Source organism: Gracilinanus agilis, chromosome 4 (assembly GCF_016433145.1).
Source record: "Gracilinanus agilis isolate LMUSP501 chromosome 4, AgileGrace, whole genome shotgun sequence".
NCBI classification, from domain to species: Eukaryota; Metazoa; Chordata; class Mammalia; order Didelphimorphia; family Didelphidae; genus Gracilinanus; species Gracilinanus agilis.
Window position 1 is genome coordinate 251,384,610 of NC_058133.1, and position 25,289 is coordinate 251,409,898.

General features: G+C 39.6%; 2 protein-coding genes across 2 annotated transcripts in view; one reads left to right on the top strand and one right to left on the bottom strand.

The window, feature by feature from the left end:
* Nucleotides 1-637: 637 nt before the first annotated feature.
* The window catches only part of MINK1 (misshapen like kinase 1), a 54,881-nt gene continuing 30,229 nt past the window's right edge, over nucleotides 638-25,289 (top strand). The window contains exon 1 of the mRNA XM_044673165.1: nucleotides 638-943. Within this exon, the coding sequence (XP_044529100.1) occupies nucleotides 887-943 (57 nt within the window). The 5' untranslated portion in view covers nucleotides 638-886. The remainder of the gene's footprint in view (nucleotides 944-25,289) is intronic.
* Nucleotides 20,490-23,701, bottom strand: LOC123244643 (UPF0461 protein C5orf24 homolog). Its single transcript, XM_044673167.1, has 2 exons — nucleotides 23,131-23,701; nucleotides 20,490-21,212 (listed from the first exon to the last, which is right to left on the bottom strand). The coding sequence occupies exons 1-2, from the start codon at nucleotides 23,555-23,557 to the stop codon at nucleotides 21,172-21,174; spliced, it is 468 nt and encodes a 155-aa protein (XP_044529102.1). The 5' UTR covers nucleotides 23,558-23,701; the 3' UTR covers nucleotides 20,490-21,171.

Consider the following 25,289-nt stretch of genomic DNA (forward strand, 5'->3'; position numbering starts at 1 on the left):
CTACCTAGAGACACCTGGGGTTCTAAGCCGCACCTAGTTGGAGAATATTTCCTGGGCTCCCCTACAGTAGGGTTCAGGCTGTACCTACCCTCTCCCACTTCCATTCTCCCTAGGCATTCTTAAGCAGCACTCCCTCCCCCAGTGGTTCTCCGGTTGCCGTGGCGACCAGGGTGGGTGGACAGCCTGTCCTAGCCTAGTCTACGCTATCCCGAGGCCCACTCTCCCCCTTAGCGTGGGGGGTTGCCATGGCAGCCCCTCAGGAGTTGTGAAATGGAACTGGGTGCTGCTCTTCTCCCCTCCTCTCCCCCACCGCCCAGGTAGGTGGTTGGGCGACAAAATTGGGGCGCCACTTGCAATTCTGGCGGTCGGGAGGGATGCCAAGCGAGGCTGGAAGAGCAAAAGAGAGAAGAGAGGCTACGTATGGCGCACGCGCAACAGTTAGTCCATGCACTCTGGGACATCACATTCCGCACCTCTTCCCCGCACCCACTTCCCTATGTTCCCGGCCCTACAGCTGGTTTTCACGCATGCGCACAGCCAGTTCTCCCGCTCCCTCCCTCTCCCACTTTCGCTCGAAAAACGCGTGCGCAGTAGAGTTCAGGGGCTCCGGGCTGTGAGTTCAGGACTTGAGCTCCTGTCAGTCAGTCAGTCAGTCTGGAAGGATCTTTTCTGTTAACGCATATTCATCTCGTCCCCCGTCCCCGTCTTCCCAGAGAGGGGGGGGCGAAGCGGAGCCTGATTCCTTCTTCTCCCCCAATGGGGCAGAAACGACAACAACGGCAGCGCAATAAGGGAGCCGGAGCCTGAGCCTGAGCGACCCCGCGTCTCTCCTGGGCCCACCCTGTCCGTGTCTTTCGGCTCTGGCCCGGCTGCCTCTGCCACCGCCATGGGAGACCCCGCCCCCGCCCGGAGCCTGGACGACATTGACCTGTCCGCCCTGCGGGTGAGTGAGGCTGGGAGGAAGCGAGTATGGCCTTGGAAGAGCCCGGCTCCTGGCCCCCAGCACCGGAGCTGCCAGGAACGCTCGCGCCCCCCTCCCCCCTTACCTGTCCGGAAGCGTTTGGCCTAGGGCGCGCGCGCCCTGGTCCTGGGGAGGGGCAGGTGGAGGTGGTTCGGCCTCCCCACCCCGGGGTGCGCCCCCGCTTTAAGGGAAGGCCCCGCCCCCTCACGTGGAGACCTTTTTAACCACCCTCCCCTCTTCCTTCTCTTCTGGGCTTGGGCTGCTGGACCCCCTCTCTCCCACGTACACCCCACACACCTGCACCCCTGTGCACTTGCCCTCTATCACTACCATCTCTTCTTCCTTCCTTCCCCATATCTCCGCCATTTATTTCTCTCCTCCCTGGTTATACTGCCCCTTCCGGCGAATTCTAGATGCCCAGCACCCCCATCTTCCTCGTGATTCCTCTGCAACCTTGGACCTTCGTATCCCCTTCCTCGAGACTTTTCCTCCTCTGCTTATATTTTGAAAATGAGCTTCCTTCTCTTCCCCATCCTTTCCCCTGCCCTTCTGACACTTTTCCTGTGCCTAACATTCCCTAGCTTTCCTCAATTGTTTTTCCCCCCCCCCCCCCCAAAAAAAAGTCACATGCAATTTCCTTTTGTGTCTTCTTCCCCCTAGCTGCATTTTAATGGCTGACTTTCCTCCCCCTCCTTGGTCCCTTCTTTACCTTTCTGTCCTTACCTTCTGCCAGTTTTTCCCCAAACCCCTCAGGACTTAGAATTTTGAAGCCTGTCTCACTTCTTTATATTCGAGCCTGTCCCTTATCACTCCTCTCTCTCCACCTGAGACAGTTCTCTCAATATTATATTAAAACTATAAAGCATTGCAGGACTGGAAAAGTCAAATACATCTGGTATAGAGTTGAAGCTTTTCTGTCCAGACATCAACTGCATAGGCTAGTATGCAGACATTTCTTGCAAAGCTGGTCAGGAGCTGTAGCTCATTAGAGAAAAAAAAGATGAATGCGTAGTCTATAATGATGAGGAAGAAGTGTGAGTGAGTGTAGGGGTCAGGGGCTTGGAAAAATTTGGTGATTTCTAGGTGGAAGACATCTGCCTGTCATTTTAGTGTTTTGTCCCAATGCCCTTGGTGGCTTTCACTACTGGTGTAGAGGGAGCAGGGATTTCCATCCTGAGGCTAATTCCTTGTCAACCCTTGCTAGAGGGTTTGCTGAGATTTGAATTAGTCAGGAAATGGGACCAATAATGGGACCATAATCAAATATGATTAGTTTTGCAGATGCTCCTTGTTTGGAGGGAATGAAGAGGCAGGTGGTGGACTAAAAGGGAGCAGAGTCATGTTGTTAATTGGGTGACACAGTTTTGTTTTTTTTCCCTTCCATTTAGGTCATCATTTTCTTTAGTGTAGTGTTAGTCTATAAGACTTTGCTTCTAGAGGAGATGAAGTGATAAATTGTTAAGGAGAGAGAGAGAGTTATGTTTTAGTGAGTGGCTATAGGACTATGAAGATTCAGACTGAGAAGACCCAGTAAGTGTAGAGTAACTAGGACTCAAATAAAAAATAGGTGGAATCCAGAGCAAGAAGAATAGTATGTGACCTTCTCTAGGACTTTCTTCTGTGATGGGCCTTTTCCCCACCTCCAACCAAGTCTTGGCTGTTGATTAACTCAGGTGGCTAGGATCCTGTGACTGGCAACTAAAATGTATTAAAAACTGCAGCTAGCTGGCTCAATGGATAGAGATCCAGGGTGTCCTGGGATTAAAAATGGCCTCAGATACTTCCTAGCTATGTGACCCTGGGCAAGTCACTTTTTTTTTTATTTTTTTATTTTAAACCCTTAACTTCTGTGTATTGACTTATTAGGTGAAAGAGTGGTAAGGGTAGGCAATGGGAGTCAAGTGACTTGCCCAGGGTCACACAGCTGGGAAGTGTCTGAGGCCAGATTTGAACCTAAGACCTCCTGTCTCTAGGCCTGACTCTCAATCCACTGAGCTACCCAGCTGCCCTTGGGCAAGTCACTTTTAACCCCAGTTACCTAGCTCTTACTGCTGTTCTGCCTCAGAATCCATACTTAGTATCAATTCTAAGATGGTGAGGTTTAAAAAAAAAACAACATAGGTTAAAATTTCTATTACAGCAATAGGAGAATCTAAGTTTGGCACATTTCTCAAGGGCTTAGGATGGGGGGAAGAAGTTGAGATATAGACCCTCTTATAGTTTTGAAACAGAGAAGCCCAAAGCCCTCTGGCCAAGTGTACTCTAATCTTGGACATGATATTATCTTTGATCTTTTGTCTTTCTGTTTAGAGAAATGTTAGACCTGGCTTTAACCATACCCCCATTGTCCAGTTCCTCCCTCTGGGATCTCAGCATCTAGCTTCCAATATTCCCCACTACTACTTGTGTCAGGAAGAGGCATCCATTTAGCTTCACCTTTTATCTACCCATCAGAATAAATGTATACATAAAGCCCTTCAACAGGGAATGTTGACAGGTCCTACTTGCTTTCTCTAGGCACCACCCTTCTCAGTCTTGTACAAATACACATGTTCCAACAGAACTGCCAAGGTGCTAATATTGCAAGCATCTCCTACCCTGTTCCTATCTATCTTCCTGTAAGAAGTGGAAAATGGAGACTTCAATATCAAAGCCTATTCCTTTTTACTGCATAATAGGAGGCTGGGAGATGGGGACACACCTTTAGCATTTGTCAACTGACCTCAAAGGGCTGTCATCTCTCTCTTCCTGTTTCAAGATTTTGTTTTCACGTTGAGAATCAAAGTATGACCTGCAGCAGAAATGGTATATTTCTTAGGCCTGTGGAAAGGCTGCTTTTTGTGACCCAGAACAAGGCACTTAAACTCTTTGATATGATAGGCTACTCTGAATCCAATAGATCTCTTAGAGCTATGGGATGGGTTGCCAATGTCTCCTTCCTTAATTCAAGACCCCATCTATTTTATTCTCCCTGTTCTTCCAGATTTTACCCCTCTAGTGAGCCAGAAGTTTTAAACTGCAGTGCTTTTTGGAATTAGGAAGCTGTACTAGATGTCTACTTGATATAACAAAGAAAAGCTCAGTGAGAGATGTTGCTAGGTAGAAGTTGGTAGCTAAGATTTTTTGTAACAACATTTTTTTGTTCTGATGTGGTTGTGCTCTTTTCCCCTCCTTTTTCTATCTTCATATGGTTGTGGAGTTTGCACTCCTTGGAAAACTGGCAGTTCAGGGCATATGTTTCTAGGCTGCTGAGTAATAAGGACCTGTTACTGTATACTGGTGTGCCTGTCACCCAAATGCTAGTGATTGATGCTCAGAGGAAAGGAAGAGAAAGGAAGAGGCTGATTCTAGGAAGAAAAATGGCAGTTAAGTGATGACATCTCTTTTCCTGGAGAATTAGTGATGGAGCGTTTCGTTCAGTTTAGGGACCTGGTGGGGAGCCCATAAAGCCTAAAGTGTAATACAAAGTGTAACTCTCAGTAAAAGGAATCTGGGGGAGAGGAAAGGAGAATTAGGTCAATTTTTCTTAGGAGTTGTAGAGGGATGATTGGATGATGTCCTCCAGTAGCTTCCTCCATACCCTGTCTTCCCTAAAAAGTCTTCAGATTGCGACAACCTTTACCACTATTTAGATTGTAATGAGGCTTTAGGGTACTAGAAAAGTATTGTAATTTGGAGAAGATTCTGTATAAATAAAGCTGTACTCTCCATATTTGAGGAGGTTTGCTTTGTTCATTGAAGAGAAATAGTGGATTCTTAGACCAGCTTTTTCCCTTTTAGCCCACTTCATAAGTTCTAATGACTCTAGCCTTCACAGAGTCTTCAGTATATGATACCTGGGATATGCTGGCTTAAAAAAATCCTTTACAGACCATGCCTTCTTATCCTAGATGATGGATAGGGAGGGATCCAGATCAAAATGTAATTGGGAAATATTTAATAATAAAAATATAGTAAAACATTATATAATGTTAATATGTTTTTTCTTTTTAAGTTGATATGTGGCTACAGGGATCCTTATGTGATCCTTTACTGCCCCTATATTTGAATTTGATACCACTAATCCAGGAGACAAAATACTGTACAGGGCACAAAAGTTATTTTCTGCTTTTCCAGTTTACAAAGGCCTAAAAGTAAAGGAAGCTCTGACACTTTCTACATCCAACCCTCCCCAACCCTATCCCCGCAATCTAGAAAGGCAAATGACACAATCCAAGTATTAGATGTTATCTAATTTGATCCTGTATCTTCAGGCACCATTTCAGAGAAAGTTGTCAAAAGCCTTTCATCAAACTCAACAGATAGTGAACATCTGTTATACACAAAAAAACCTTGTTCTAGGCATGGTGGGGGATATATACAATATTACTGTGTTATATGCCATTCAGAGGTATTTTGAATTGTGAGAGCTCTGTCTGTGAAGTCAGCTTGAAGTCTCAATCTACACTTAAAAATCCAAAGAAAAGGAAATTCTACAGCCCCCTTTTAGTAAATGTTCTAGCATCTCACAGCTCTCAGTCACTCCATTTAGCCACTAAAGTGATTTTCCCAATGTGTAGGTCATGTCACCACCCCTACTTAGTAAACTTAGTAAACTCTAGTAGTTTGAAGTCTAGATTGACTTCAAAATCAAGTACAAAATTCTCTGCTTGACATTCAAAGCCAGTCTTCTTATACCTTACTCTCCCATCTTACACCCTGGAATATACACTTCAATCCAGACCCTGACTTCCTGGCTATTCCACACACAAGATACTCCATTCCTCTGCCTGGGAATTTTCTCTGGCTATCCCTCATGCCTGGAATGCTCTCCTGCCTCTCTAATGTCTTTACATTTGACAGTGTAAGTTATCTGTATGTGATAAGAGGGGATATGATCCAAACCACCTCTCTCCTTCCTCTTAGTTGCTGAAGTCATTCTAAGTACTGGGCCTCTCAGTCACAAATCCTTAAAATCTAGTTTGCAGTGGATTAAGCCCATCTTATATTGTCCTATTCAATGTAGGAATAGCATACACTACTGTCCTCTCCCTGCTCTTAAAATCTAGTATTCTTTTTCCCAGACTGAAGAACTACAGTCAGTTCTTTAAGCTGACATACAGTTCCAAAATTATTGAATACCTTTTGTGTATTGATAGAGGGAATACCATCTTCCTAGTACTTCAGGTCCACAACCTTGCAAATCATCCTGGATTCTTCACTATCTCTCACCCTCAATATCCAATATGTTGCCTAGTCCTATCTATCAGTTTCACCTTTGTAGCATCTTTCCAAAGTGTTACCTTCCCCTCTCTGATACAGCCACTACTCTAGTAGAGGCCCTTATCTCCTCACATTTAGATTATTGCAGTAGCTCAGTGGTTGGTCTGCCTGTCTCAAGTCTCCCCCCACTCCAAGCAATGAACTACAGAGGGTATGAGATAATTTTAAACTTTATCCGAAGCTGAAGGTATCATTGAGGTATTACCAAGTCAGGGATTGGGGCTATGAGTTGTGGCCATCTGCAAAAATAACTACTTACCAGATCAGGAGCTTCTTCAGAACTTTTTTTTTTTTTTTTTAAACCCTTACCTTCAGTCTTAGAATCAATACTGCGTAACTGGTTCTAAGGCAGAAAAGTGGTAAGGGCTAGGCAATGGAGGTTAAGTGACTTGCCCAGGGTCACACAGCTAGAAAGTGTCTGAGGTCAGATTTGAACCTAGGACCTCCTGTCTCTAGGCCTGAGTCAATCCACTGAGCCACCCTGCTGCCCCCTCTTCAGGATTTTTTGACTGACATTTAAAAACTAAAACTTTACAAAGCAACAAGATGAAATGGAAACATTACTAAATGAATTTAGAATCACTGACCTGATTAGTGATGACCTCCTGGAAATACCCTTTTTACTTGACCCTTTACTCATAATCAAATCAACTCTGCCATTGTTCCTGAAAGGAAATTTATCAAAGGAATCTCTGAGGTCCTTTCCCTATAACTTTGAGATCTGTGGTGTCTTTCCTGGCCATCACTTCCCTATATATGTTATATATTAGTTTACAAGCTTCTTGAGGTTAGAGACTGCCCATGTTTTTGTATTTGATGCATATTAAGTACTTAATAAAGGTTTTTTTTCTTCATTCACCTGATCTATATTTGAAGCCTGGCTCCATTTAATCTATGTGATTTGTAGCTGATCACTTAACCTCTGGGGAACTGAATTTTCTTATTTGTTAAATGAGGATTTTGTAGTGTGACCTCTTCAGTGCTTTTCAGCTCTAAATCTAAGTTCCTGTGATCCTCGTAGGTTAAGAGAGCTATAATGAGTTGATACCCATTTCAAGCCCTTCTTCTATGAAGTGTTATTCACATACATGCATGTATGTACACATTCATACACATATACATGCATATATTCTGACTTCTCAGCCTTAAAGAGGGGTATTTCATAAAGCGAGTCCAGACACCCAGAACCAATATTTATCGATTAATAAATGTACCTACTGGCCAGGACAAACTTTCTTAGTGAAAGCTGCCCCAAAATGAAGTTATAGACAGTTTTTATAGGGTTACATCCTATACCTGATTTATCCCATCCTTGAGGGGTCATCCTCTGGTTGCGCTGACTATGTTACTACTGACTGAAAAGCACATTCTCATGCCTGCTTTCTATAAGGAAGAGTAGACATTATTGATTATTACCTTTACCAATGGATCAGGGACTTTACTTTACTTCAACTCAGCCTTTATCTTACTAGAATATAAACTCCTTTTACCCTTTCTTTGCATCTCTCCTCAGAGTTTAACTAAGTGCAGAGGACACTGTAGAAATTCAGCAATACTTGATTGATTGATAACGGGTGTGGACCTAAGCATTCCATGAATTCTTTCCCAACAGATCCATTCAATTCCTTAATATTGTTGAGTACCTTCAATGCTCTAGGCATCATAATGGAGAAATAAAGTAAAGGCATTCTCAGCTTATGAGAACAATTGACTTATGAACCTGAAAAGCTGTTTTCCAAGATACCACACCTATTTCCTGGGGGAGGAACATCACCAAGGCTGTGGCTATGTTCTCTTTGCTTTTTTTCATCAGCTAGTGCCCTCTTTTGATTGCTATGTGCCATAACCTCATAGTTCAAGATACTGATGGATCAAGCTAGTATTTTTATTGTTATTGTTAGCTGTTGTCTACTGAAACTGAAATTGCAAATCCAATTTTGGAATACTTCTTTATTTGGTAGAAGAAATTTTTTGCTTATGTGTTGAGTTAATAGGGGCAGCTAAGTGGTACAGTATGGAGATGGGAGGACCTGAGTTCAAATTTGGCCACAGATACTTCCTGAGTGATCCTGTGCAAGTCACCTAACTCCATTTGTCTTGTTACAGAAAGTAAGAATTTTTTTTTAATTTGAAGAATTAATAGTTTTATTTTGAGATATAGCCACTTGTAGCCTTGTATATTTGCTTTTCAAAAATACAGCTGGTGTTTTTTTTTTCTTCTAACTTTTTCAAAAAGTCCCCTCCTGTAGCTTTTGTTAAGGTTGTTCTTTGGATAATTACTATATTAGTATCCAAGCTGAATTGGCAGCTTATCTTGAGATAACCTCCACCTTTTAGTGTCACTGACCTTTTGTCATATTTTGGTTAATCGTGAGAACCAGCACGTAATAGTTTCCTCCCCACCCCCCCACCCCCCCAAGCAGGAGGTGCCTAAGTCTAAAGCCATTGAGAATGTACAGAATAATCATGAGTGATGAAAAGAATCTCCTCAAGGTAGGTTTAAGTGCCCTGGCCAATTAGCACACCGAAAAGATCCGGCCAAGAGCTCAGGCACTTGCATTTAGCTAATTAGCTCTAAAATCTTCAAGAAGATCAAGTGGCCTTTTGATAAGGACTGAGGTCAGAAGCAGAGCAATCTAGCCTCAAATTGAATTGCTTCCAAAGCCTCATCCTGTAACCCTCCCATGAATACTATTAATTGTTTTTGCTTAGAGAAGGCCAGAGGAATGTGCCCCCTGTGGGCAGCCTTTACACTCCAGCACTGTATCCTCCTGAGGTCTAGCCAGCTGCAAAAACTCATATTGTTCAGCAAATCTCACCAGAATATATTTGAGTTGAGCATTGGAGTCTGGTTTCATATTTTGTTGATGTAGAGATTTTATTTACCATTTAGAGACCATTAACTGCTAAATGTTGGGGGTAATTCTCATCATCTCTCCAAACCTTGGAATGAGCCCCATGAACCTAGAACATTTAGTAGGGAGAAGAGGTAGAAAAGTTTCCTATAAATTAGCTGCCATGTAGTCAAATATCTTTTCCAACAGCTTTTGTTTTCATCTCCACAATTGAAGGTAAATTGGATTTCTTCTAGACCAAGATCATAAAATCTTTTTTTTTTTTTTTAACAACCCTTATCTTTTATCACAAAGCTAGAAAGTGTTTTAAGGCCAAATTTGAACCCAGATCCTCTTGACTCTAGGCCTGGCACTCTATCCATTGTGCCACTTAGCTGCCCCAAGATCATAGAATATTGCAGACATCTGTTCCAGCTAATTTTGCAGAAAAGGAATCTGAGACTGAGATGAAATAATTTGTCCATGGTCACACACAGCTATTAAGTGGCAGAGATTTGAACAGTAGGTTATTTCCAAATCCATTGCTGAGGCCAGAGAAGTGAAAAAAGTGTTTTCTAAAAGTCATATACAATTAAATTAGTCACAGAATTGGAGAATTTTTTGCACTGGAAAGGATTTTAGAAATCATTCAACTTCCTCATTTTTTAGATGAGGAAAGTAAGATCTAGGGAATTTGTAACTTACCTTAGATTACATAATTAGTAGTTGATCCAGTATTAATATTTAAGCTGCCTAATGAAGTAGGAAGATTTTGATTCTATATTCTACTTTATCTGTGCCCATCCTTTCCCCAAGAAGTGAAAATAAGCTAGTAGGCATATTTCGTTTTAAAATATGGTTGGAACATTTAGGTAATGAAGAGGATGAATCTCAGAAGGAGGTGGCAAATTTGAAGGTGTGGCACCCCAGACTAAAAGACTTGGGAAGAGACAGTTTTGTCTATAGCCTGAGGGATGAACAAGAAAGCTAGAACTCTTCTGTTTCATTTAGAATTTCTTGGAGAGTCTGGGGACCTGATTTTTGTCATTTAATTGTTTCAATCGAATCCAGCTCTTTGTAACCCCATTGGAGATTTTCTTAGCAAAGAAACTTGAGTGGTCTGCCATTTCCTTCTCCAGCATATTTTACAGATGAGGAAACTGAGGCAAACAGGGTTATGACTTGACATGGGTCACATAGCTAGTAAGTATCTGAGATCAGATTTGAACTCGGGTAGATGAGCCTATCTACTATGTCACTTTGTTGGTCCTTTTGGAGGCAGTTCCCAACTTCAGAAGATCAGGGTCGAATAGGTAATAGGAATAAAAGATACTTTTCACCAGTGCTGCTTCCCATTTTGGGGCTGGTTATTGGACAACATGCTCTTGGGAACTATTGAATCCACAATGATAGAGATAGGATTTGGAAGAGATGCTGTATATGGAGTACATTCTCTGTTTCCTCAGAGTATACAAATGGAGAAAATCTCATTCATATGGCACCTGAGCTACAAATATATGTTGTCCTGTGAGTTTTCTTTCTTGGTTACCCACTTACCTGTCTGACTCCTTCTCAGGTTCTTTTGCTGACTGTCCATATTAATTCCTTTAACTGTGAGTATTTCCCAAGATTCAGTCCTAGGCCCTGGTCTCTTCTCCCTTTACACACTCTCTCTCTCTCTTTCTTTCTCTTTTTCCCCTTCCCTTTGTCCCTCCCCCTCCCTCTTCCTCTCTTCCTCCCTCTACACATATCTAAACAATTGCCAAATCTTGCCATTTCTACCTTTATAGCATCTCTTTTATCTTCTTCCTCTTTGTTCACAGACCTTCCACCTTAGTTCAGGCCCTCATCACTTCTCAACAAGATTATTACAACAGCCTCTTAATTGGCCTCGCTCTCAGAAGTCTCTCATCACTCCAGTCCATCCTACATATTACTGCCAAAGTTAATTTTCCTTAAATGCAGGTCTGATCATGTGACTACTCTGCTCATTCTACTCCAGTGACTTCCTATTTTGCTTCTGCCATAAAACATAATCCCCTATTTAGCTTTTTTTTTTTTTTTAAACCTTGTCTTCCATCTTAGAATCAATACTGCATATTGTTCAAAGGTAGAAGAGCAATAAGGGCTTATCAATGGCAGAGTGACTTGCCCAGAGTCACACAGCTAGAAAGTGTCGAAGGTCAGATTTGAACCCAGGGCTTCCTGTCTCTTTTCTTCTCTTAATCCACTGAGCCACCTTGCTTCCCCCTCCCTATTTAACTTTTAAAGCCCTACACAACATGACCTAAGTTTATCTTTCTAGTGTAAAGGGTGAAAATGGGTAAGATTATGAGTGGATTGGATATTTAAGAGTTTTAGTGTGGTCTTCAAGGAATTGAATAAATATTAATTCCTAATAAAAGAGACCCAAGTCAGGATGACTTTTGTGGTGGTTTATTTACAATTAGGAAGGTTGAAGGTAGGGAAAATGAGAGAGAAACTCTGGCCTGGACCCGAGACCGGAACCAGGTAAGGCTTCACAGGCCCCAGCTGAGGGAGCACAGAGGTTAATTAAGCAAGGCTTCTGGCCATAAGGCCTCCTCTAAGAAGAAAGGCCTCTTTAGAGCCTAGAGAAAAGGAAAGAGAGTCAGCCTAACTTACCCATGTGACAATTCAAAGAGAAGCAGTCTGAGGTCTCATGAGCTCCTCCAACACCAAGTTCAAAAGGGCAAGAGCCCCACACAGGAAGTTACCGTCATATTTAAAAGATAACAGTTTTTATCACTTCCTGCATCCACCTCCAGTTTCATGTGGACAAATGGTAGCCTCAACCCTGTTTTGGACTGCCCGGGGGCAGTCACTTGTTTTTGATTTGTCACTCACTAGCACATGTGGGTCATAGACCTCCCTCTTCCCCACTTAATTCTAAGTTGGGTGGGGTAACATTATTCCTGGTGGCTAAAGTCTAGAGAATGAATGAGGGTGAGCTAATTCCATTTACACACTAGCTCCCCTGGACATTATTTCCACTTCTGCATTCTGGGGCTCTGGGATCCAGCCAAACTGGCCTTCTCTCTTTTGCACATACCCCATGCCTAGAAGGCACTCCTTCCTTACTTCTGCTTCAGAGTCCTCTTGCTTTAAGCATCATGCATCATCTCTGGGAATTCTTTCTTGTTCCCCCAACTGTTCGTGCCTGCCTTCCCAAACTATCTTGTATTTAATATATATGTATGTGTGTGTGTGTGTGTATACATGTACATATACATATACATTATATATATGTATTTCTTCACTTTATATTTATGGCTGTTCATTTACACATGTACTTGTCTCCCCTGTAAGAATGTAAACCCTTTGAGAGTAGAGATTATTCCTTAGTGTCCCTTAGCATTCAGAATAGTGCTTGGCACACATCTGGTACTTCATAAGTATTTGTTGATTTATAATTTTGTTATAGGGTCTGTGAATTGTATATCTTGCAGAATAACTGAAGTTGTTTCTCTTCTTCCTATCTGATCTCTAAAGGGTCATACCTTAAATCAGTTATAGGAGATAATTCCTCATTTTTGCTCATTAATGTTCACACCCCCTTATTTTTTTTCTAACACATCTCATGCAAGTGTCTTTTCTAATGATATCTTTATAATATTAATATTACTGAATAATTCAATATTTCAGTACTTGTGAACATTTGTGACTTTATCTGTGGACATACCCTCAACAAACATTTCTCTTACTGGTATTGATTGTAATTTCTGTCCACTCCTTAATAGCCAACCTTATGGTATAAACCTCTTTGAAATTAGCTAGACTAGGCCTTATATGATAGACACAGTCCATTGTTGGGACCTTACTAAGAATTTTCCTGCTTGGTAGTTCTTGCAAAGTTCTGGCAAAGCCTTCAGCAACTTAAGAGTCATTTCTGTGCTATAATGATGCCTCACAATAGGAATTTAATGGAGCTGCTATATGTTTATGTTATAATTTTACATCTCTCCCTAAGCAGACTAAACAGATCCTCCCCTGCCCTGATGCCACCAGGCAGGGTATGGTATTTAATTTAGGCCCTATTGCTACACTATCATGCAGACAGTGTAGTTGAATTTTCCCTAAATACCACATTGACTTCTGTGAGAGGCTTGTGTTATTGTTAGCTTTGTTTTTCATTACCAATACATTTTGTTTTGACATAGCAGACAAGTCTAAACAAACTACCAACACAGTACATTTCTTGAAAACAATTAAGCTAACCCGTATAAGAGTTATTTCAGCTGGTGGTAGTGGCAATTAAACAGTTTCATTTATTTATTTATTTATTTATTTTAAGCCCTTAACTTCTGTGTATTGACTTATAGGTGGAAGAGTGGTAAGGGTAGGCAATGGGGGTCAAGTGACTTGCCCAGGGTCACACAGCTGGGAAGTGTCTGAGGCCGGATTTGAACCTAGGACCTCCAGTCTCTAGGCCTGGCTCTCAATCCACTGAGCTACCCAGCTGCCCCCTCATATCAGTTTTACTATATTTCTTTGAAATCTTCATGGCAATTCCAGTTTCACAGGAATTATTCTTAGTTCTCTTGAACCAATTTCCAAAGACCCTTTTTCTTGACTCTCTAGAGCATCATAGATGGGATATCTTAAGCTCATGCTCCTTCCTCTCTTTATGTATTTAAGCTAAGATTCTCCCAGGTTTGGAGACATAAAAGCTAGAAGTTCAGGTGTCTATCTAAGACTACTAGTAGATTCAGACTGATAGAATATTAGAGCTGGTAATAATGATGCCTATGTTCATTCTCACCTCTCACTTCCATTCTTAAAAAAAAAAAAATTGAGGGGGCAGCTGGGTAGCTCAGTGGATTGAGAGCTGGCCTAGAGACAGGAGGTCCTAGGTTCAAATGTGGCCTCAGCCACTTCCCAGTTGTGTGACCCTGGGCAAGTCACTTGACCCCAATTGCCTACCCTTACCCCTCTTCTGCCTTGGAGCTTATACAGAGTATTGATTCTAAGGTGGAAGGTAAGGGTTATTAAAAAAATTTTGATGTCTTTTAAAAAGTTTTATTGATGTCTTTTGTTTTTATACTAGTCATTTCTGGAAATCTAACTCTAACTCTACCCTTTCTTCCTTTTTTTTTTTTTTTTTACTCGCCGTTGTAACAAACAATTGAGCAAAAAAGAGACCTCATCTGAAAAAGTGTACAATATTCTATCTTAGTAGTTCCCTCGTCACCCTCATCTTCCCCTCCCCATTTTCCTGCCAAGAGGGAGATCTATTTTTTATATATTTCTCTGGAGTCAATGTTGGGTGATAGTGGTTTTTACATTTTTCAGGGTTTGACTTCCTTTTAATGACATTTACAGTGTCATAATTATGTATATTCTAGTTCAGCTTACCTTCACTATGCATGAGTTCATACCAATATGCCTGTGCTTCTCAGAATTCATCACAATAAGATATTTCTATACCACCCTTTGATTAGCCATTCCCTAATCTATGGGGTTTCCAGTTTTTTGTTAACAAAAAAAAAAGGTTCCTTTGAAAATTTTGGTACTTATTAGAACTTTGTTTCTGTTCTTTCTGTTTTTTGGAGTATATGCCAAATAGGGGGATCAGTGATTAAAGAATATGAAAATGTCACTTTTTTAATGCTTTTTGCTTTTATTTAAATTTTCAATCAGTAAAAAAGTCTATCTTTTGGCCTTCTCCTTTCCCTCCTCAACTGAAAAAGAAAAAAGCAGATATAGTCAAGCAAAACAAATTTCTTCACTGACCATGACCGTAAACAAAAATTTTCTCATTCTACACTCTTGATTTTTTTACTTCTCTCATCAGAAGATGGGTAACATCATTAATCTTCTGGAATTATAGCCTATCAGAGTTTGTAAATCTTTCAAAATTATTTGTTTTTACAATGTTGTTATCATATAAATTGTTCTCCTAGTTCTGCTCCTTCACTCTGCATCAACTCATGAGAGTCTTTTTTAAGTTAAAATTTATTTTTTTAATTAGCAAAAAACTACCTTATTCTTCTATCTCAAGTTGAAAATAAAAATAAAAACAAAAACTGTTAGAAACATGTAGAGTTGAGTAAAATTAATTTCTGCTTCAGTCATGTCCAAAAAAAATCCCATTGTGTACATGAAGTCTTTCATCTGTACATGTTATCATTTGTTCCCTCAAATCATGACTAGTCATCACATTGATCTTGAACATCTAATTATTTCAAAAGTGGTTATCTTTGCCATATAATTATTTTCCTAGTTCTTTTCCTTCACTGTATCAATTCTTACAAGTCTTCCCAAGTTTCTTTAAAACTATTCCCTTGGGGGCAGCTGGGTAGCTCAGTGGATTGAGAGCCAGGCCTAGAGACAGGAGGTCCTAGGTTCAAATCCGGCCTCAGACACTTCCCAGCTGTGTGACCTTGGGCAAGTCACTTGACCCCCATTGCCTACCCTTACCAATCTTCCACCTATAAGTCAATACACAGAAGTTAAGGGTTTAAAATTTTAAAAAAACAAAACTATTCCCTTCATCTTTTCTTGCAGCACAATAGTATCTCAATCAGTCAGTAAGCATTTCTGTTAAGTGAAATACTATTTCCTAGGCACTGTGCTAAACACTAAACTTTGAAGAACCCGAAGTCTGAGGAGGAAGACAACATGCAAACAACTATGTATAAAAAGTTACATGCAGGATAAACAGAAAATAATCAACAAAAGAAAGGTGCTAGAATTAAGAGATTAGGAAAGGTTTCCTGCAGAAGGTAGGATTTAAACTGGGACTTAAAGGAAGCCAAAAGACAGAGATGAGGAAGAAGAGCAATCCAGGCATGAGGTACAGCCAGTGAAAATAATCAGAGAGCCAAGAGATGGGATGTCTTATGCAAGAAATGGCAAGGACGCCAGAACAGCTTTGAATGCTGAACAGAAGGTTTTATATTTGATCCTAGAGGTGATAGGGAGCAAATGGAGTGTATTGAATAGGGGAGTAACATGGTCAGATCAGCACTTTAGAAAAATTACATTGGTGACTGAGTGGCAGATGGCCTAGATTGTGGAGAGATTTGTGACCTGTAAACCAACCAGCAGGTAATTTCAGTAATCCAAATGTAAAGAGAGAAAAGCCTGTACCACAGCAGAGACAGTATCAGAGAAGAGAAGTTGTAAAGGTGGACTTGACAGGCTATAGCAACAGATGGGATATGGGATGTGAGATAGTGAGGAGTCAAGGATTATACCTAGGTTTCATATGAGAGATTGGGAGGGTGGTACTCTCAGTAGTACTAAGAAAGTTTAGAAGGGGGTAAGGTTTGGGGGAAAGATAATGAGTTCAGTTTTGGACATGTTAAAATATCTATAGGGCCGTATGTCCCCCACCCTTCTGGAGCAGTGGCTGAGGCCAAGTCCAAAGTTAGATGTGCTGAGTGCCCTCCTAACCTTTCTTTCAGTGCCTGAAACCCTTGAAGTAACAACCCCCCCAGTACATGGGGATGTTCGAAGATAAGAAAAAGTTTGATTCTTTCTGTGACAAATAAACTCTTTAAAGTTTGCAGTGGGCAAAGAGGAGGTGATCCAAGACTGGGGAGGAGTTCCCTAGGTGAGTGTGGGGAAAGAGTAAAAATGACATCTCTCTAGGCTATGATTGTGGTTCCACTAGTCACCCAGGCATCATTCCACCAAATGTTACTCTCATCTTTGATGTAGAACTTATAAAATTGGAATGACAGAAATGATTTCTTGAATTGGACAGGAATTTGTGTAAAGTTTTTCCCTGATATTCTACTATATTCATTGTATAAATATATACCCCAATAGAATGTGTTCTCACTTGGCATTGCTTCTAACTCTTCTTCTTGTACATGTATCTCACTAAACTGTATACTATAAACTTCAACTTGTCAAGTCATTCATCTTTTTGTTTTTGTTTTTGGGTTCTAGATTTAAATCGAAATCTTTTGGGTGTAGATTTAAGAGTAAATGTATGATCAATCATTAACAGCCCAGAGTTGGGTTAATTAACCTCAGAAAAGGTCAGAGAAAATCTGTCCTTTTTTTTTTTAAATGAAATGTATCATATATTTTATTTATTTGTTTGTTTTGGGCTTGTTTTTGGCTTCTGCTATAAAGCCATAGCAGGTTGAGAAATTGTTGAGGGCTGACATGTTCTCCAAGTTGAATAATTTGCTTGGAGCATATAGTCACCTTGTCCAATTGAAGGTGGGGAAGAAGAAACTACTTCATCCAGCCCTCCCTCCCCCACCCTTAACCTCCGCCTTTCCAAAGCAGATGTTTTCTTTGTTGTGTTGGACATGCCATCTACAGGACAACTTGGGTCAATAAAAACTTATTTCATTGATACCTGACTCCCACCCCCACCCTCATCTTGTGGTTTTCTAATGGTTTTGGAGGACTTTGAAATTTTCCAGTAGCCATCAAAGCTCTATAACTACCAAATTCCAAGAATTTGAATTGATAAATTGAAGGTGCCATTTGTATGAATTTTCAACACTATGAAAGCACAGTCATCATTACAGAAAATTGTACTCAAAACTACTCATTTGTACTACTCAAAACAAAGCTGATGCTGGTCATCACAGCATCAATATCTTTTGTTTTTAATCCTCAGCTCCTCTGCCTCCATTTCCCTCCACTCCCATCTTCCTACCTTCCTTCCCTTCCACTCCCAACTCCCTTTTGCTGCACTGTGTAGTGATTTGGCAAGAGAAACTGCCACTGCCAACTCTTCCTCCATCACATATGAGTTTCAAGATTTATTTTTGTAACAAAATGCTCTATTCTGGCTTTTCTTGAGAGAGAGAGAGAGACAGACAGATAGACAGACAGACACCAACCTGTTTAAGAGGTCTCATAAGAGATTCAAGATTTGAGGTCATGAAAGGGTTTAAGGATGGATAAGTAGATTTGAGAATCATCCTCTTAGAGATGATAATTGAATCCATGGATGCTAATGAGATCAGCAAATGAAATAGAATAGAGGGTTCATTAAAGTCTCCCATGGGACACTCATGGTTAGTGGGCATAACTTGTATGAAGATCCAGCAAATGAGACTGAGAAGTAACAATCAGAGATAGGTAAGATAACCAGGAAAGAGTAGTGTCCCAAAAACCTAGAGAAAAAAGATTATCAAAGAGAAAGAGAGAGATTGACAGTGCCAAAGACTGCAGAGAGATTAAAGAGAAATGAGAACTGAAAAAAAGGCCATTAGGCTTGGCAGTGGCATCATTTGTAACTTTGGAGAGAGTGGTTTGGGTTTAATGAGGTCAGAAGCCAGACTATTGAGAGCGAAGTAGAACATAAAAAAGAGAGAAAGTGGAGATGCCTATTGTTAGATAGCTTTCTTAAGGAATTTAGCCACAAAAGTCAGAAAAGATATAGGGCAATAGTGGGGATGGGAGAATCAAATGAAGTTTTTTTGAGGATGAGGGATAATTTGGGCAAGTTTGTAGGGAAGTAGTCAGTAGACAGGGAGAGAATAAAGTTAAGTGAGAGATGGAGATGATAGCCATATCCTCCCTCAAATTCCCATTCTTTGCCACCTCTAAAAGAGCCATAAATGTTTTGTACAAAAATATGAGTTTGTTTTGCTTCAGACTTAATCATTTAATCTTCTGATTGTTTAGTAGTTTTTCACTTGTTTCCAACTCTTTGTGACCCCATTTGGGGTTTTCTTGGCAAAGATACTGGAGTGGTCAGCTATTTCTTTCCCCAGCTCATTTTTACAGAAGAGGAAATGAGGTTAAAAAGAAAAGAGTTAAGCCCAGAGTCATATACCTAGTAAGAGTCTGAAGTCAGCTTTGAAACCAGGAAGGCTCCTCAGCCTAGCACTCTATCCACTGCACTACCTAGCTGCCATTTAATCTATCTATCCACTTTCTAATTTACCTTTCCCTGCCCTCCTTTTTTCCTTCTTTTTTTCTATTGAGTGAAATAAATTTCTGTATCCAACACTATGTGTTTGAACTTTGAACAGTTCAATTGAGAATGAGGTTCAAATGGCAGCTGTCTCTCCAACCCCTTCCTCTTTGTATAAATGTCTACTTGCACATTATGTGAGATAATTTCCCCAACTTTTGGGTTTCCCCTTCACCTCACACTGTATTACTCTTCTTCAGTCTTTCCATTCTTCTCTTAAGATCATGAGCAAACTACTCCCAGACCTTGTCTAATTAGACTCCCTAAACTCCCTCTATGACCCCTGATGATAAGATTAAGAGGGGAGACATATATCATCTTTCTATATAAACAATTTATCTTATATTGATTCATGTTTACCTTTTCGTATTTAATTTTAGGAATACTTAGAAGTCCTCTATTTCATTAAAGCTCCATTTTTTCCCCTTGTATCATTGTATTCATTTTGTTGACTAAGTTATTCTTGGTTGTAAGTCTTGTCTTTTACCTTCTGGAATATTGTATTCCAAGTTCCCCCTCCTTTATATAGTGGTGGTGGTTACTAAATCATCTATAATCTTGACTTGGGCTCTCCATTACATGAATTGTTTCTTTCTGGCCATTTGCAGTATTTTTTCTTTGACCTGGAAGCTCTGTATTTGTGCTCCGATTTTCTTAGGAGATTTTGCTTTGAGGTTTCCTTTGGGAAGTAACTAGTGGATTCTTTCTGTTTCTACTTTACCTTCTGCTTCTAAAAATTTGGGCAATTTTCTCTTAAGATTTCTTGAACTAGATGAATTCGGAGTACAGATTGCAAGTGTTTTTCACTTTATTTTTCTTGCTTTTTTTCAACATGAATAGAAGTATGTTTTGCATGACTTCACATGTATAATGGGTATCATATTGCTTACCTTCTTGGTGGCTAGGGGAGGGGTTGGCTAGGAGAGGAAGAATTTGAAACTCAAAATAAAGATTTCTTGAATCATGATTGCTATACTCTTATTGTAGTTATGGCTTTCTGGTAGTCCATGATTCTAGAATTTTTTTCTCCTCCATCTGTTTTCCAGTCAGTTGTGTGTTTTTTTGTATTTTAGATCATATTCTGACCAACAGTGTTAATACAGAACAGTGAATCCTATTTTATGAAAAGCAGAGTTACATAGAATAAAATGAGCAATTCACGTCTCAAAAAACAATCATATCATGGGGGGAAGGCCATTTTCTTCCTCACTGACCATTCCAAATATAGACAGTTTTTAACATGCTATTTCAGTGTTTATCATGACAAAAGACAGTGTTACCAAAAAAGAAAAAAATCCACGGATGTACGTGGTAGATTATATAGAATCAAATTATATTTTAAGACTTCATTCTCTTAAGACTTCTTTCTCTTCAGCATGGCACCAATAAACTGTTCAAAAGAAACTGGAATCAAGAGATGTTCGTCAGTGCACAAATCCAATTCTCTAGGGAGCCCTTCACATGAACTGCAAAAGTAGGGTTCTAATTTGTGTTATCTATAATTGTTGGCCTTGCCCCCCTTTTTTCTTGATATCATCAATAAACACCATAATGAACATATCTTCTTCAGCTGATTTCATCATTTCAATGTTTTGGAATACAAAGTCCATTATACTAGTGTAACAATAATACATCTGTATTGTCTTCTGACACACAACACAGCACCACTGTGTAGATGCACAAAAGGAAAAACAAAATCAAGCATGAAAAGAAATTGACAGGAAAGGAAGAAGTGGTATAAAGGCAACATGCAACCAAATCCTTGCTAGTGGAATGTGTCATTCCCACAATTAGATCATTCAATTAAAGCGATGTTTTCCAAAGTAATTAAAAAATTTCAAAACACTGCTAGGCATTATCATGTGAAACAAATAAATGACAATTACATTGTGAGTGTTAATGACAGTAAAAGCATGTGTGTCAGAAGTTATAATGTTCCAAGTAAATAATTAAGACTTTTATACTTTAAGTTTGTTAAGAAATAGAACATATGACCAGATTCAAAACCTGGTTTAGTAGCAATTTAGCTGCCATTAGGTTACAAATCAATCTATGTAGCCATTCAAAATTGTTCTATATGGTCTGTGCAATGCTAAGATTGTTGAGGTTCAAAGTCTTAGTTGCCAGTGCACACATAGTCCCCACATATAATTCAACACCTCTTACTGTAAAGCACAGCATAAAGTCCAGCTCATTATGTGTTAGGCATCACTGGAACACCTGAAGGCTTGCTGCTTTTTTCCTAATAAGAAAGGTATGAAATATGATATCCATTTCTTATTTCATCATAATTGCAATCAGATTTTGTATTAAATAATAGCAAGCCCAAATATCACTATTTTATTCACTTTGAAAGTTCTTAAGTACTTCAAAAGCTTTCTGGTCCTGCAAAACCTACAACCATCATAAAGTCTCACAGACATTTGAAATTACATGTTCATTCTAAATGTAAACTAAATTTTTGTGGAAATTTTCTTTCAAACCCAAAGTTTGATACATTTGACTCATCCTAGAGCTATTCAGAATAAAGTAAATATATATATATATATATATGTAACAGATGTTATTTTCAAAATTGGGGAATAAAGATTATTTTTCCCCTTCTCCATATATACATTTATATATATACACACGTGCATGTATGTATACACACACACACACACACACACATATAGATAAACTTTTCCATATGTAGTTTTTAAAACAAACAGCTGAAAATGAAACATTTCTTTTGGATGATAAAGTGGTCTCAATGGAGCCAAGAAAGGTATTTCTCATTTAAACAGCCAACATACTTTTCCATCTTTCATGCATAGATGCAATTCCTCTATTTTTTTAATAGTTGAATTTGAACAGTACAGTGAATTGCACTATTTATTCTAGCTTGCTATTATGAATTATTAAAACACATGTCCTTTGGTATCGATATAACTTAACAGTATAAATGCTATTGTACTGGGATAAACTATTCTCAGAAAATCTAGAAAAAATCATTTTGAAAAATTTTGCAACACTAATAGAAAACAAATTCAATGTGTAAACATATGAATTCTTTAAAATCTGTTAGCAATTGCCATCTATGCACACAAAAGGCAAAATGCAGAGGCTGTAGTTATATGCAGACTTTTAAGAATACTTTTTAAATATTTTAATTATTTATTTAAATTTAAATATTCTATTCTTAGAATGAATTGTATCATGTTAAAAACTTACTATGAAGTTACTTATAAAATAGGGGTTTTTTCTCATATTATTTGTAGTGTTTGGTATACATGCTCATAGGCAATTTAACAATATACAGCAGATTCCAGTAAGAGTTCTGCTGAATGACCTGCCATCACTGAAAGGCAAATACTGAAGAAAACTTTTGGAACATCAGTTAAATTAGTTAATGCTACAGTTCAATAAATAAGAAACTGCCTGAAATATAAGTATTCTTAAAAAAAAAAAAAGTTTTCCAAATTTCCAAATATTGACAAACATGTAAGGCCTATGTAATTGCAAGAGTAGACAGCTGTATGCTTCCAACTTTCATAGAAACAAGTGTTACAAAACAAAATTTTAATCTTAAATAGTATGAAATCATTAATTTATTTTGCTTTATCAGTTAAAATTCCTCTAGATGGGACCTTTAATATGTTGCAGGCTTATTTCATGAGCCAATAGGCATTAACAGTTTCCTGCTTATTTCAACTCCTTAGTGCATAACTTTCCATTTAAAATGGTTCAACAGTAGGAGTGAAATATGATACATAGGCATCGCTCTCTATGAGAAAAAAAACACAAAACAGTTCAGTTAGGAGTACTTTTAATCCTATGTACAAACACTGAAACACTCATGCCCTTTCAGTATTTACTTGGTTACATCTGTCAACATGTGGCAGTCTTCTAGCCCAAAACAAAAACCAACAAATTTGGAAAGCCCAAGTCATAAATCAAGAATGTCATAACCAAACCAACATTAAGACTTTGGTACCCTTTCAGTCCTCATTTAAAACCATGATCTCACTTTTCTGCCTTTTATTCATTGGGCTGTTTGGCCTTGCTGCTTGTTTCCCCAATTCCATGAATTCCTCGGCTATGTACCATTGGATAAGGAAATGCAGCACTGCCACAACTATAACCTAGATTTGCAAGTCGTGATAGAGCTTTAATGCTACCTGGAGGTCTCCCTGGGCTGACTTTGTATCCTGCAGCTTTAGTTGTACCCAGAGGTCTGCCTGGACTTGTCTTAAATCCAGCTGCTTTGGTGGTTCCAAGGGGTCGTCCTGTGCTCGTTCGGTATCCTGCTGATTTGGTGGTCCCCGAGGGCCTGCCACGTTTACCAGATCGACTGAGGTTTTTCTTTTTCTTGAGTTCATCTTTTGTCTCTATGCTTCTGCCACTTGTAGCCTGTAAATGTGTTTCATTTAGCGGGTCTTGCCTCTGGCAAGCGATTGGTTTGTGGCTGACTGTGTGGCTGTATTTGCTTTGTTGAGAGGAATATAAGTCAAATTGATCAGCAGCTCTCATATTGTCTTCATTGAGGCAGGAAGCCTTGCCAGGCCCACAGAAAGCAGTATTACCGCTGGCAACAGGATGCATCATTTTCACGGCAACTTGTCTCCCAGCCCCTCAGACCTTCCAGGTGCCTCCCATGCGGCTGGTGGGACGCGAGACAGAGAAAGACCCCCTTTTCACACGGCCTGTGACACTCCCCGCCTTTCCCCCCAGGAGGAGGCAATCACCCCGCAGGTGGCGACCAAGCCTCGATGACGAGCCCAGCCCAGGATCCTCGAGAACAGTCGGACCTGTTTTGTTTTTTGCTATGATTTACCATCCTGAGTAATGATATAGGATATATTATATTGGGTTCTAGAACCAGAAAAGTAGAAACCCTGATTTCGTTAGTAAGGAGCTCTCCCTAAGAGGTAAGATATTATCCTTGACACTGGAGAAAGCTAAAAGGGATGTATGGTCTCTAGGCATTCCTAGTCTAACATGAGAGATACAGAATAATCATGTGAAACCATAAATAGCACATTATAGCATAGACATAAAAATGATGCCTATACAGTAAATACAAATGATAAAATATAAACAATTCAAGACAAAAATGTTGAATGAATAATATAACTAATAACAGCTGGGTGAAACTATCAGTTTAAAGGGACAGTCAGTATCCAGGATATTTAAAGGTATTGGGCTAGATCAAGGGAGGTATTATTTCAAGAACACTTATTTTTTAGAGAGGGCAGGGACAGATGGAAATTCCATAAGAAAACACATAGAATTAGAAATCTAAAGTTGTTTCAGAAGCCATCTAGTCCAACTTCATTTACAGATGAGGAAAATGAGACTCAGAGAGGCAAACTGGTTTCCTAATAACTGAGAGGTAGAATCAGCAGTAGGAGTTGAATCCAATTTTTTTGACTTTGGAACCACTGCTTTTTCTAATATCTACTCCATGACCCTACTTCCCAGCATTTCCTATCCTATCAGTTGCGGAAAGTTCTTCCTCATGTCTCATCTGTTGCTTGCTTAGCCTTATAGAGCCTTTCTCAATCCACAAGCAAAAAGAAGTAAAGACAAAGAAAACTGGCTCCTGCTGAGAACAGAAACCCAGTCCAGACTGAGCTTTCTAAAAATATATGGAGCTCTTCCTTCAGGGATTTGAGATGTGGGACCAATTTGGCATTCCCCCTTTCTCAAATGAGAAAATGTCTTAGATGGGAATACTTATAATTCCCTCAGTGCATAAAGCCATCCAACTAGAGTCTGCACAAAAAGTGTCCTATTCCACGCAGAACACACCAAATTCTCTAGGAGACCCTCTAGCATAAGCAATCTCTATAAAGGTCCCAGGCAGTTTTCCTTTCTTATCCCATAGGGTACCTGAAATTCCACTCATGGGTGCTAGCTATTGCCAGGGCAAATTAAACAGAATTGCAAACTGACCCATCTGGACAAGAAAACAAGAAGAACTTAAAGAAGTAGCAAAGAATATTAGCTACTTAGGATTTTAGGCACAGACATTCTCACTAAGAAATTGTAGATCCCAAAGAGATAATAAGGAAAAAGATTTGTACAAAAATATTTATAGCCATGTTCTTTGTGGTAACAAAAAATTGGAAAATGAGGGGGTGCCCATTGATTGAGGAATGATTGAATAAATTGTGGTATTTGTGCTGAAAGGAATAATGAACTGGAAGAATTCCATATGAACCGGAAAGACCTCCAAGAATTAATACAGAGCGAAAGGAGCAGTCAGGAGAACACTGTACACAGGGACTGATACATTATGGTACAATTGAATGTAATAGACTTTTCTACTAGCAGC

Excerpts from the sequence above, each read along its gene's own strand:
- LOC123244643 (XM_044673167.1), bottom strand. The coding sequence starts at position 23,557 with ATGATGCATCCTGTTGCCAGCGGTAATACTGCTTTCTGTGGGCCTGGC. Across the intron at positions 21,213-23,130 it reads CAGCCCAGGGAGACCTCCAG|GAAAAAAGCAGCAAGCCTTC; the intron begins GTAGCATTAAAG and ends CTTTCTTATTAG.